Source organism: Camellia sinensis, chromosome 5 (assembly GCF_055761805.1).
Source record: "Camellia sinensis isolate YWXY chromosome 5, ASM5576180v1, whole genome shotgun sequence".
In the NCBI taxonomy this organism is placed as follows: Eukaryota; Viridiplantae; Streptophyta; class Magnoliopsida; order Ericales; family Theaceae; genus Camellia; species Camellia sinensis.
Genome location: NC_138965.1, coordinates 96,147,632 through 96,161,941, shown reverse-complemented (window position 1 = coordinate 96,161,941; position 14,310 = coordinate 96,147,632). Strand labels below are relative to the sequence as shown.

The 14,310-nt window shown below is 36.8% G+C and overlaps 1 protein-coding gene across 1 annotated transcript in view; it reads left to right on the top strand.

Annotated features, from left to right (window-relative positions):
• The window catches only part of LOC114311305 (NAD-dependent malic enzyme, mitochondrial), a 95,221-nt gene extending 83,042 nt beyond the window's left edge, over positions 1-12,179 (top strand). Inside the window, exons 11-19 of the mRNA XM_028257428.2 lie at positions 1,827-1,940; positions 2,525-2,590; positions 4,303-4,375; positions 4,452-4,538; positions 5,428-5,482; positions 5,580-5,651; positions 6,999-7,061; positions 7,149-7,263; positions 11,949-12,179. Coding sequence (XP_028113229.2) covers positions 1,827-1,940; positions 2,525-2,590; positions 4,303-4,375; positions 4,452-4,538; positions 5,428-5,482; positions 5,580-5,651; positions 6,999-7,061; positions 7,149-7,263; positions 11,949-12,023 — 720 coding nt within the window. The 3' untranslated portion in view covers positions 12,024-12,179. The remainder of the gene's footprint in view (positions 1-1,826; positions 1,941-2,524; positions 2,591-4,302; positions 4,376-4,451; positions 4,539-5,427; positions 5,483-5,579; positions 5,652-6,998; positions 7,062-7,148; positions 7,264-11,948) is intronic.
• Positions 12,180-14,310: the final 2,131 nt, after the last annotated feature.

Below are 14,310 nucleotides of genomic sequence, written 5' to 3'. Positions count from 1 at the left end.
ATAATATGGTGCGCGTTAGAGAAGAAAGAGGTGACAAAAGGCTACATTGACGTGATTAGGGACATGTATGAAGGGGTGGTGACCACTATTAGATCGCCAGTTGGAGAAACAAATGAATTTCCTATCACTGTAGGGTTACACCAAGGATCTACCTTAAGTCCTTATCTTTTTGCTTTAGTTATGGACGAGTTGACGATAAATATTCAGGATGACGTGCCATGGTGTATGCTTTTTGCAGACGATATTGTGTTAGTGGATGAGACTAGAGAAGGAGTTAACACAAAGTTGGAGATTTGGAGAAAAACTCTTGAATCTAAAGGATTTCGGATAAGCAGAACTAAGACAGAGTACATGGAGTGTAAATTTAGTAACAGTAACAATGAAAGCAGGGGAGAAGTGAAGATTGAGGACCAAGAATTGCCTAAGAGTGAACATTTTTGTTATTTAGGGTCGATTATCACAACAGCAGGAGAGATTGATGCAGATGTGGCCCATAGGATTAAGGCGGGATGGTGTAAGTGGAGAAGTGCGTCTGGGGTATTGTGCGATAAACGAATACCCACTAGACTAAAAGGTAAGTTTTATAGAACGGCTATTAGACCAGCTATGTTGTATGAGACGGAGTGTTGGGCAACCAAGAAACAACATGTAGATAAGATGAGTGTGGCTGAGATGAGGATGCTAAAGTGGATGTGTGGTAAGACTAGACAGGACAGGATTAGGAATGAGTGTATTCGGGAATGGGTAGGAGTAGCACCGATAGAAGATAAGTTGAGAGAGAATCGTTTGAGATGGTTTGGTCATATTCAACGGAGACCAACAGAGGCAGTAGTGAAGAGATGCGATGCTGTAACGGTAGATGGAAGTGTTAGGGGACGGGGTAGGCCTAGATTAACGTTGACTAGCGTTATAAATAGAGATATGAATCTACTTAATTTGACTAATGAAATGGCCTTTGATAGGGCCGCGTGGAGAAGAAGGATTCATGTAGCCGACCCCATTTGATGGGACTTAAGGCTTGGTTTGGTTTGGTTTATTTGATAGTTGTGAGAGAAAAAGTGAAATGATTATGGGTTGGATGTGACATTTTGTCTTATAGGCTATTTTAACCTATTTTGTCTTTTAGTGGACTATTTTAACCCAACCCTCTTCCCAAACACGCCCTAATTATGGTTAGGGCCTATAAATATTAGGCTTTACTTTGTATTATTCAGTTTTGAGAGTATATTAACATGAGAATAGTCTGTGGCCAAAGTTGTGTGTTCTCTCTCCTTTCCCTACCACATTCTACATCAATTTCGATAGCAGTATGTTAACTACTCAGTTTGTTTTTTTTCACTCACGAATTAAATTCTTTTGTGGTGATTAATACAAGCCACGTAGGGGCTTTACAAAAATTTGTCCGTGTCTGGGGAACTCTTCAAATCTTCTAGTTAAACTTTCTAAGTACTTTGTCTCACAGCACTAATATCGAGGCAGTTAGTACCACCTTACACGGCAGGTCTTTTTCCTGTTTATGGTTGCATGGGTACGCACAATATTTGCAATATATCCATTGATATAAATGTATTTCAAGACCTTAATATATTGATATAATCCATTATATTTATGCTTTTGTTAATAATTTCTCCAAATCAGTATCTTGCTACATGTCCATCAAAATATTCATATTTTAAGGATAGCAATATATTCTTTTCTTGATGTTCTTTGGTTCGAAGTGAAAATAGTCTTTGCATGGATAGTTTTATCATGTTGCCCTGTTAGAGGAGGTTTCTGTCCACCCGAGAGATTTGTAACTGAATGAATCATTGTTTGTGTTATACCAGGGCTTGATCACCGAGGAGCGTGAAAATGTTGATCCAGATGCCTTGCCATTTGCAAGGAAGGTGAAAGAAGCTGGTCGTCAAGGACTAAGGGAAGGTGCAAGCCTTGTGGAAGTGGTCAGTAAATTATCTGACGCATTATCCCAATTAATTTTTAATACTAATGTTGTTTTATGCTATTATAGGTAAACTCTTACTTTCTTGTGCTGTATTATTGTGATTCTGTTTTGGCATGTGACCATCAGTTCATGCAACTGATTTTGATTGGATTTCTACTTAAGTGATAGATGTTCTTTAATACATGTTAATGAAGAGATTGCATTACTTAGCACAAATTCTTCTAGATTCTTCTAGAAGGGAGCTGTGTCTGTACTAAACATGTTAATATTAGAAGAATTCAATCTCAAGCACTTTATAGGTCAATTGTTTGGTCCTGTTTAGAAAAAATGGGAGTCTGCTCACACTTGTTGTCTGAGTGATTTACATTTTAGAGAACTTACCTTGTTGAGTTTCGTTATTATTATTTACTACAACAAAGTTGACGAGTTACTATAGAATCATAGATAAATGGAAAATATGCCTCTCCCCCTTTGTTTGGTGATGGAACGCTTACAACTTCTGAATTTTGGATTATGGACAATATAATATTCATTATTCTTGTTACATTACTAATTACATTTTTGCCATTCTTTGCTAATCAGGTGCGGCAGGTAAAGCCTGATGTACTTCTTGGTTTGTCAGCAGTGGGCGGCCTGTTCTCGAAAGAGGTATGGTATGGTTGAAGTAAATCAGATGACTTTCTAATTGTAATATAAATAAACTTGCTTATACAAAAAGACATGAGATTCATCCATGAGTTAATAGTTAAAATTCTTGGAGGAATCTTTTTCTCTATTAATTATTAAGCTACAGCGGTCATCATGCATACCCGAACTCAGTTGTATATTGTTGAGCAATATGTTGGTTAATATCAATCATTGACATTTGACCAATCTAGTTGGTCCTTTGCTTCATGGTAAATGGCCTTACCAAAGGCCTGGGAAACTAATACCAGTGCATAGTTACAACATTATGAAGGAAATATTGAGATACTTTTCCAATCAGTAATTACATATTTCGTGTATTAATTTAAAATCACTCAAGAAATTCTATGATCAGCTGTGCTATAATTTTTGGGGAAATTACTTGTCAGTGTATGGGTAAAAAAATATTTTCAAACCAGTGTTATTCTTTATAAATATTAATATGTAAAATCATATACATTTCCATGATTTTGTAATTAAGTTTGAAAACATCACTGACAAGTAATTTTCGCTAATTTCTTCTAGGTGTTGATAGCGTGTTAAACCTAGTTTTGGAATGGTTTCTTTGTAGTTTTGTTCATGTACCATGTCTCTTAATAATTTTATCTTTCAAGCCATGGACAACACAAAAAAAACCATTGACTTAAATCCTCTAGCTTCCATTTTTAGAAGGTACAACTACTGACTCATATAGTCATGTGTCTCTGGGATCCAATGTTTGATGACTGTTATTCATACCAGCAATATAATTTGTTTTGAGCTTGGTTTAAAAAATGAAAAAATAAAAAAGGCTCATCATTTTTATAATGGTTTTCTCATTTATGGGGCAAAAATAATTTTTGAAAATTTGAAAATATTTTTTTGGTGTTTATTTTAGTCAAACTAGTTTCTACTTTTTGGGAAAAGAAAAAATAGATTCTGAAAACTCAACCAAATAGGGTGTTCCAACTTGACTATTGGAAATTTTGTAAAGTTAATCTTTGCGTGGACTTCCCATTTGGAATATGTTAAAGCGATTTATCAGCTTGCAATCCATATAGGAGACATGACATGAAAAAGTCAAGCATATGAGTCTGACACGCGCGAATATTTGTTCACCTCTTCTGCAAGGTCGTGATTTCTCAATGATGCTTCAGTTTGCCTGATTGTAATAAGAATTGTACCTTACTTTATTCATACTTCCATTAGGTTACAGAACGTTGAAATTTTCATACATATTTTATCCAAGCATGTCTTTGGGAAGATGCACTTTATTTATGAGTTTATGAGAATGTGGTAGCAAGGAAGGATAAGTACTGCTTAATTTTTCCCTTAAACCAAATAATAATATTGATAATAAATTATCGATTTTTTGCATGTCCAAGTATAATACCCAGCAAGATAAACACTGAATGGCAGTTAGGTCTATGATCCAATGTGTACTGCTTCCCTACAGTACTGTTGTGCTGCTTCATTTTTCTCTTAACCAAAATAATAATATTGATAATGTATGGTTGATTTTTTGAATCTGAGTATTACACCTTTTACATCTTGCTGAGCTCTGGACTACCCACATGCCTGCAAGATGATAAAAAAGGTCATTGGTGGAATCATATGTATTAATTCAATTCAGACTTTGGTTCAATGTTATTTGATGTAGTTCTTGCTAAAATGAAATTGTCCACTTATATTTTTAGGTATTAGAGGCACTTAAATGTTCAACTTCAACTAGACCAGCAATCTTCGCAATGTCAAACCCTACAAAAAATGGTATGTTCATTTATACTGGTTCATAATTCTGACCTAAATTGGCCATTCTTGCTTATCTTAAATTACTTTTTGACAGCTGAGTGCACCCCCGATGAAGCATTTTCCATTTTGGGTGAGAATATTATATTTGCAAGTGGAAGCCCATTTAGAGATGTGGATCTCGGTACGTGTTGTAACTTATTTGTTAAATGTGTCTCTGCACTGTCATATCCTTCTATCTATTTTCTTTTGCATCCATATTGGGGTTGAAACAGATATATGAAGAGGCTATGCATAGGACAATTGACGACTGTTGAAATATGATTTTGCTGCTTATGCTTCAACTGTTGTTTCCTATTAATTTGTTTTGATGACATTAATGAGACAAATACCACTGTTTGGGAGGTGAACTTGTTTTTCCCATCTCTCTACAACATTGATATCCATGGGCAGGCAGGTGAATTCTTACATTCCATTGAGTGTAGTTGATTCTGTTTACAGTTTGGGAAGCCCAATTCGGATTTACTTTTCCTTATTTTCTAGCATGATCTTCGGTTTTAATTTATTGTGTATATTTTTGTCCTTCTCTTCACCCAAAAGAATTTACCCTGATATTGCATCTGAATATGAAAGCATTTGAATATTTGCAAATGGTTAGCTATGCATGCTTATTATTTTGTTCAATTTGTTTTTGTTGTTCTTTTTTATTTTATTTCTATATTTTCTTTTCTTTTCTTTTCTATTCTTTTTAAAGTCACTGGAAGCAATTTGGAGGCTGAACAATTCATCTGATATCTTTTCAAATGGTGGCCTCAGAATTAGATTTCCTTCTACTCTTTTGCTCCATTGCTATAATAAATTTTTGACCTTGAAGTTGCTTCACCGTTCTACTTTAAAATGTGAGGTTTAGCTTCATTTTGCTGATCTGTGGATATATATATATATATATATGTCTATCTAAAGAATTTTGGAATGCCTGGTGCATTGATATTAGGGAACTTACTAAATGCAAATTCGTAAAATTATAATCATATAACTATAATTGTTTTGTTGACTAACTTCAAATTCCACAGGAAACGGTCATATTGGCCACTGCAACCAAGGAAACAACATGTACCTTTTTCCTGGGTTAGTTTCAAATTTTCACTCTTTGCAAGAACTATGGGTTCAATATGTTTTTCTCTTTTTCCCCATATTCCAATTTTCCACATACCTGATCATGCAGGGTTGGACTTGGTACCCTTCTATCTGGCTCTAGGATCATCTCTGACGGCATGTTACAGGCAGCAGCTGAGTGGTACTTCTTCATTCTACTTTTCCAAATAAAATTCTTGAAATCAATGCCATAACAGTTTTAGGATGTGGAAATTATTCCGCTCAATTAGTTCAGATCTCGGTCTAAAAATTATTATGAACAAACCCGTACACGATGGTAAACTGTAATTCTGATTTTGTTAGAAGAGATTTGGATTAATACCAAAAAACAAGTATGCATATTTGCATGTTTAGGGTCCTGTCGACCAAACTGCTTGACGGGTAGGTTGACAGTGTACCGAGATGCAAAAAGATTGAACTGCATCTGAATTTTCTTTTGGGTGTAATCATGGTGGTTAGGATTTTACGATTCACGATTTGATTCATATGCTTCGATATGATTTTCAAGCAAAACGATTCGATTCGTGTATTTGAATCTTAAATTGAGTAATTCTTACTATTTCATTTGCGATCCACTACGATTTACTGCGATTCAGGAGATTCTAGTTTGTTTGTAGAATACATGAAACGGCGTCGTTTTCACAAAATAATAATAAATAAAAAAAGATTTAACTAATTGTATAGATATATGTGATTTTGTATGTATATACATTTAGTTGTGTTGATATTTATTGCATTTTAAACACTATATGTGTATTTTTATATGTATATAAATTTATATAATTATATGTTATACTAAATAAAGTGAATCTTATGATACTTCTATGGTCTGGCAGAACTGATGGTAGATGGACCTTGTTATGTCCATGACTCCCATTCATAATGTCTGAGTCTTCCCCAAATCGCTACTACTGCTCAAATGACCCCCATGACCAACAACTTCACTAGAGTCCGCCTGAATCACCCTAATGTTGAGGTCACCATCCATTGACCTCAATGTTCTCTGGCAATGGCAGAGGTGGTAAATCCCAAATGATCTGACATGGACTCCATTCCTATCGTCTCAATCTACCCAAACTCACTACTATGGCTCGAAGGGTCACCATTAGGAATAACTTCACTAGACCCCAATTGAATGAACCCAATTTCAAGGTTACTGTCCATGACCTACATGGATTTTGGCAAGGGCAGAGGTGGCAAATCCCAAATAAAAAAGTGTAATATGTTAAAAAAAGTTTAGAAGGCTGTTTGAGATCATAATTGGCATATGTTCTCATTTTGAAACCATTTGGAGTATTTTGGGAATTATTCTCATATTGCAATATTTTTAGTAATCTATTTACACTTGGTTAATTGATTGCATATGCGCATAATAACTAGGGCATGATTATGGACATAATTTATAAGAATATTTCAATTTGGAAAGAGATACTTTAACCCACTAATTTGCATATTTTTTATTTCGTCGATATTCATTTCAAAACTACAGCCTAGCTGCATATATGACAGAGGAGGAGGTTCATAAGGGAATTATATTTCCTTCAACATCGAGGTACAAATCTTAGGAATTTCTTAGCAGTTTGCATAGCTTTGGTTGAAATGCTTTGTAGTCGTGTCTTGATCTTTTTTATAAATGCAGAATACGTGATATAACAAAGGAGGTAGCTGCTGCTGTGATCAAGGAAGCTATAGAAGAGGATCTGGCAGAGGGATACCGTGAAATGGATGCCCGAGAACTCCGGAAACTTACTCAGGTCTTTTCATTTATTTAATTCTTAGCGCAATAACTCAGTTTAAATTTATGTTCTTTTGCATTTTGGTGGTATTCTTTATGGTGATATACATGCAGTGGAGTCCTGATTAGTTGGGCCAAATTAGAGAAAGGCAAAGTGGAGTGTGAGAGCTGGGATAAAGAGCAGTAGGGAAGCCAGAAGGCCATCCACTGATCCATAGGCTAAGGAATACTAACACGGATAAATCACAAGGCATGGACACACCGACGCCCAAAAATTTAAAAAATATAGGACACAACACGCGAGGGTCACGCACAAAAATATATAAATTTATATATTTATTATGTCATATATTTGAATATTTTCATTCAAATATAATGAAATAATGCAATTATACAACAGGACACTGATTAAAATTCAATAACTGCATTCCATAGCATAAGAATCATAGTTACAATTAAGTAGAGCTTTCAGCACCAACAAGAAATCAAAGGCTTTGTGGAATTGTCTTCTTTTCACTTCTATAAGTTATTGGGTTAGAGCACAATGCAAGGGTTTTTTAGGACATGTTAGTGGACATTGATTCTTTATCAGATAGTGTCTAAGAAGCACGGGCACAAGGAAGATTAGCCCATGAAAATGGGTTCCTCAACCTTTAGATAGTGTCCCTGAGGGAGTAGTGGACAAAATGGATTGAACTCACGCCTAATAGAAACATGGGTTCATGCTTCCATCCTGTCAGCCTAGAGAATTGGGCTGTGTCCTTGAAAGCCACTATACAGGTATATACCGTGCTGAAGGCGGCATGTATCATGGGAACATCAGTGGTGCCTTTGTTTCTGGAAAGGCTGAAGTGTGCTCTGGGACTTTAGGTGAGGCCATGGAACATAGGTAACAGAACTAGCTCCCTACTCTAGCCACAGACCAATTCATCTGAATATTCCTCCACCAGTAACCATGCTTTGAACCTCTGAAGGGATCATGTGTCTGGCATTACCTAGCACCATTGGGGTCCCATGGGCCTTGCATTCCACCTAGGGGTGTTCACGGATTGGATTAGTTTGGGTTTAGAATAAACCAGGAACCGAACCGGTCCCCGCTTTTCCAAAAACATTGAAACCGTAACTGAACTGTTAAACCTATGTTACTGGACTAGAACCGGACCATAAAAACTGGTTTGGTTCTACGGTTCTAGAATTTTTATGTAACAATAAATATGATATGTATTTTATAAGAGTAAATAAACTGATAATAATTAGTTTAGTTAAGTTGGTTGGAGCTTGTCATTTTCACAATGAGAACTAGGGTTCAAATCTAACTAGTAATTTCTGTTATTCTTATTTTTACATGCAAAAATGTTAAAAAGTAATAAACAAATATATCATGGTTTGGTTCGGTTCAGAACCGTAACCAAAGCCTTAGAATGGGGAACCGGACTAATTTTAATAGTTCTACCATTTTTGAAACTGTAACCAGAACCAAAGCTAATAAAAACCAGTCCAAACCATTGTTTTGATCCGAATTGGATCCAATTACCAGTTCCACTGGTATTTTATGACACCCCTAATTCCACCTAGGGAGACATCATGCTCTAGAATGCTTAGGTCAGAACTGTGGTGTCAAAGGCTTACTCTTCAAATAACATACCTGTGGTGGCATCAATTTGAGGAACATCCCTTAACTCTTAAAGAATGAACCCTCTATGTGTGGCATGGTGACACTACACCATGTAGCAGTTGGCAATGGTGCCAATGTGTAATAAGTTGGCATTTCAACTGTCAATGCTGCTTCTTTTTTCCTTTTTGATTCATTTTTAGGTCGTCCGTGAGTCATAAGCATGCATTTATTGGAATTTGCGTGATTCATAGGTCCATGTATGGCATTTGATGTTTTTCCATAAGCACTTTCTGGTTAAGAATCCATTAAAACAAGTATTTGGTCTGCAACAGGTGTACGAGAGAACTTTCAGTAGGCTTAAAATACCCTGAGGAGATGGTAATTGTATTCCTATGTTGGAGTATTAAGGATTACCTGCCAGGACCAGGCAACCGAATTCTACTTTCCTAACACTGGTGTGATATTTTGGTATCCCATGAATTATCTTATTTATGATTTCTCAACCTCACAATTCAAACGTTTTATTCACATTAATTTATCCACTATTCAACACAATTAAATTTTAGCACTTTTCCATGGACTAAATGATTAATTGAAACCGAACCCCGATCAGTTAGGGCAGTTACATAAACCATTTTTTTGCCATTCCATTATGTCAAAAGCTATATGCTCATTTAAATTAAATAATTTTTAATTTTTTAATTTTTTTAAGTAGGGGGAATATCACATAACTGAGCAATGGAGAAAAAAATTGCAAATCAATGGATTGAAGTAGGGATATGCATAGGTTGGTGTGGAGCAGTTTAGGAAAAAAAATATCTACCAATGATGGATTAAATTGTTTTCCAACCACAGTAAAACCACGGTTCACAAAAAGGGCCTGTTGAAATATTCAATTTCGACTCAGCAGGTTAGGTAATTGACTTTAAGCATTTTTACAGAGCATTTTAAAAATTTTCCATAAAAAATCAAACAATGGAAAATCAAATAGAAAATCACTACCAATATTCTACATATACAACCATAAAATTAAATTTAGAGAAAGAAATATTCAAAATGGAAAAAATTCTACAAGTAAAATTAAAAAGAAACCCCCCCCCCCCCCCCCCCCCCTCCTTAATTTGTATCGGTTTTCAGCAACAAAACAACAAAAAGAAACACAAGACTCCATTATCAATGTCAATAATTTTGAATTCAATACAACCAAATCCAATTAGTAAAAGAAGAATAAGATTGCTCTCTGGAGCATGTTGTGGCCAAAATAGCCCGATGGGGTTGCCACTTGCTAAAATCATGTGTGGGGAAGGGAGGACTCTAAGGTTAGGCTTTCATAACCAACTAAGCCTAGCCTAGTTGGCCACCATGACTATCCTAAGGGTTTAGTCCCAAGGGGGAGGTCATGGGTTCAACACTCTTTAAGGGGAGTTGAATTAGGGGACAAGCACGTGGTGCTTTGTAAGGGTGGGGTGGCTAACTCCCATAGGGACTAATCTAACAACTAAAAATTGACTTTCGCCAATCAAAAAAAAAAAAAAAAACAAAAAAAAAAGTTAGCCTTTTATACGACTCTTTACTTGGAATGCAAGGCTTAACTGCATATTGATCAAAGAAAAAAACTTTTTAGATGGTAATTAATAATTAATGGGTGTTTGAGGTTTGAGCACCTCTCAGGAATGTAGGATTAACTTATGTTCAAAAAGGTTTTGTACAAGTTTCTAGTATATTATTCATTTGTACTTGAAGTTAAAATGAGATATCATTTTTTTGTTGGTAAATAATAATAATAATGATAATAATAATAATAATAATAATTACCCACCCAAAAAAAATAATAATAATAATAAAGACATCAAATGGTAGGCTTAGTTAGGAATCATGGACACTCCAAAATAAGTGTTGTGCCGGTGTCTCATTGAAACGGTGTGAACACTCATGTCCATGTGTCAAACAAGTGTGTCCAAGTGTCGAACACGCCACATGGCATGCCATTTTTTTAATTGTTATATTTTGCAAGACATATAGGGACACTTCATAGACACTCATGCTCTATGTCTAAACACACCTCAAAACACCTTTTTTAGGTTTTTTTATAATTTTAGAAAGTTGACTTTGGTTAAAGTAAAATATATGGAATCAAAGAGAGGGAAGTGGAAAAAAATAAAAATAAACCCATATATACATCGATGACTTTCATATCTCTATGCTCTAAATATATATTTATATACGTGGCAAATTATTATTATTATTTTTTGTTGTATCCCCATCGTATCCGTGTCTTTATCTATGCTTGTGTCCTTGTTCGTGCTTCTTAGTGGCTTAGAAACCCAATTTACCAGTTAGGGATTGTTATAGGTCGGGTTTGGGGCAAGTTTATAGAAATCCACCCTCGCCCCATATCATATCGGGGGCGGGGCAAATCGGGGGTTGACGGATTAATTTTGTAAGTTGAAAAATGAAAATATTAATAAAAATTATATTATATAAGATAGAAAATAAATGAATAAAAATTAATATTAAGTATAATATTTTAGTGTTTTAACTTTATTATAATGAAAAATAAATAAATAAATTATATATATTAAATATATAAATATATTTAATCAATATAGTCAGGGCGGGATTCGGGTGGAACGGGGCAGGGGAAGCAAAACCCGTCCCCATCCCATTTCTTAATCAAGGCCAAGAAAATCCGTGCGGGGTGGGAGATGCGGATGCGGGTGTGGGCAATGCAACATTTGTGCTTTTTCGTTTGTTTTATCCTTTTTTCTATCAAAAGAAAATATATTAGAGGTGATAAAAACCTTCAAAACGTACTTAGAATCATTTTAAAACTTTGATAATTTGTTTGACTTATGCTTTTGGGTATTTTAGGGGTGGCTTGGAGTTTACTTATTTGGTGTTTTTTTGGCTTTTTACGTAAAATGACGTTGACCTTGAAGTTGTTCTATTGGTAGTTCAAATGCTTTCTAACAGCATGGTGGCTTGAAGTTTGTCATGTGGAAACTGTTTGGCTTTCGTTTAAATTAAGATATTCAGATGAGTTCTAGAACTCTAACTTTCGTGTTGATTTATTTGTCCAAAATATGCAGGAGGAAATTGTAACATATGTGAAGGACAACATGTGGAGTCCAGAATACCCGACGTTAGTTTACAAGAAGGATTGAGCACTTTGTATCCCGGAAAAATCTCCATTTATCTGTAAGTCATGTTTGGCTACAGAAGCTATGAACAAGATGCCTTTCATGAGCTTTACATTGGAACACAACGCGGTGTTGTCCGTGTTTATTGCAGAGTTACTCATTATTTGCTACATAAACCAATCCACTTATGTTTGTAGAAATTTAATGTATAAAGAGAAATGATTGTATTATTGATTGTTTTATTACAATTCCTATACAATCTATATATAGAAGAAAATGTGGTAGTAGGTGTAGTGGAGGTGATAGTGGGTTAGGTGAAGTGGAGTGTGTGGTGAAGTGGAGGTAGGTGAAGTGGAGTGTGTAGTGGAGTAGGTGAAGGTAAAGATGGGAAATTCTAACAGCCCCCCGCAAACTCAAGGAGGATAGAAACTAACCAACTTGAGTTTGGAGAGAGGAACAAAACAAGAAAATACATAAAAATAAAAAAAGATAGGAGACACTGTATGGTTGTGTCAGACCGTTGGTGAAGACACTGAAAGGTGGTGCCATAACGTGGTAGAGGACACTGGATGTGGTGTCATAACGGTGTAGAGGACACTGTATGGTGGTGTCATAACGGTGTAGAAGACAGTTTATGGGGTCATGTCGGACCGTTGTAGAAAAACAGTTTATGGGGTCATGTCGGACCGTTTGTAGAAGACAGTTTATGGGGTCATGTTGGACCGTTGTAGAAGACAGTTTATGGGGTCATGTCGGACCGTTGTAGAAGACAATGTTGTGACAGTTTACGGAGTCTTGCTGTACCCTTGTAGAAACTAACCGGAATCAATGTCGGGACAGTTTACAAAGTCTTGTCGGACCCATGAAGGAGCTAACCGGAATCAATGTCGGGACAGTTTACAGAGTCTTGTCGGACCCATGTAGAAATTAACCGGAAACAATGTCGGGACAGTTTACAGAGTCTTGTCGGACCCTTGTAGAAACTAACCGGAATCTATGTCGGGACAGTTTACAGAGTCTTGTCGGACCCATAAAGGAGCTAACCGGAATCAATGTCGGGACAGTTTACAGAGTCTTGTCGGACCCTTGAAAAAGCTAACCGGTATCAAATGTCGGGACAGTTTATAGAGTCTTGTCGGACCCTTGTAAAGTCGCACCCTCAAAAGGTGTGCCCAATCTTTCAAAAGGCGTGCCATCAAAAGGCGTGCCCAATCCATAAAAAGGCGTGCCATAATTCATCAAAAGGCGTGCCGGACATGATGGCGAGGCACGTGGGCGCCTTGGCTTGCGTGCCCGTTTTGTCGGCTAGTGGCAAGAGGCGCGCGATGCGCGTGGCTGGCCCTGGCTATTTAAAACAAGGTTGAGGCGAAGGCTGTGCATACGAGTCTGAAACCTCTGAACGCTCGGAGAGCTTGTCTCTGCAAATCTTGAAACACCCGGAAACCAACCCTTCTCTGAAACACTTAGCAACTCAAAAACATGGCCTCTTCTTCCCGTCCAGTTACCCAGAACCTGCTCACGCTCTTTCCAGAACTGAACGAGCCTACAAGAGAAATAACTGGTGCGGTGGCCAGTGAACCGCAACCAAACACCTCTGGTTTTGCTCCATTGAACTTTCTGATGCGGTCGGTGGAGCAAAAAATGGCGATGCAAACTGATATTGAGGCTAATCAGTATACTCTGAAGTCATGCGTGGAAACCATGACGGCGGTCACAAATTTGTCGAACCGGCTGCAGAGTAGGACAAATGAGGTGCAGCATTTAAACTCCCAGCTGGCTCTACTCCAACGCATGTATAAGGATGCGCGAGCAGAGATAAGCGTGCTAAGGGCAGAAAACAAGGAGCTGAAGCGGAAGGCCACCGTGATGTTCCGATTTGGAGGGCCGCCATATGCTGCAGTGGAGGAGCAGGGAGGAGGCAACTTGCTTGGTGGTCTAGGAAGCACGGAGGCAACACCGTCAAGGGCCGCCCAGGACGGAGGCAAGAAGAAAAGACCGGCGGAATAGGCGAAGAAGTGAGGTCGGTGGGTGGCCGTCGGCAGAAAAGAAAACAAATCGGTTGTTGTTGTTGTTTTTTTTTTTTTTTTTTTTTTTTTGGTGTGTTGTTGTAGAAATGTGATCGGGGTGGATTCCCTGAGATGAATAAAATATAATTTGTTGTGCAAATTTGTAAATTGTGTTGGGTTTTTTTTTTTTTTTTTTTTTTTTTATAATGAAAAAAGAAAGATAAAAGAAAATAAAAAAAAGCGAAAAATGTGAGGGAGTCGGTGAGTGGGATGCAAAAGAAAAGATGGGTTTTAACATGTGGCCC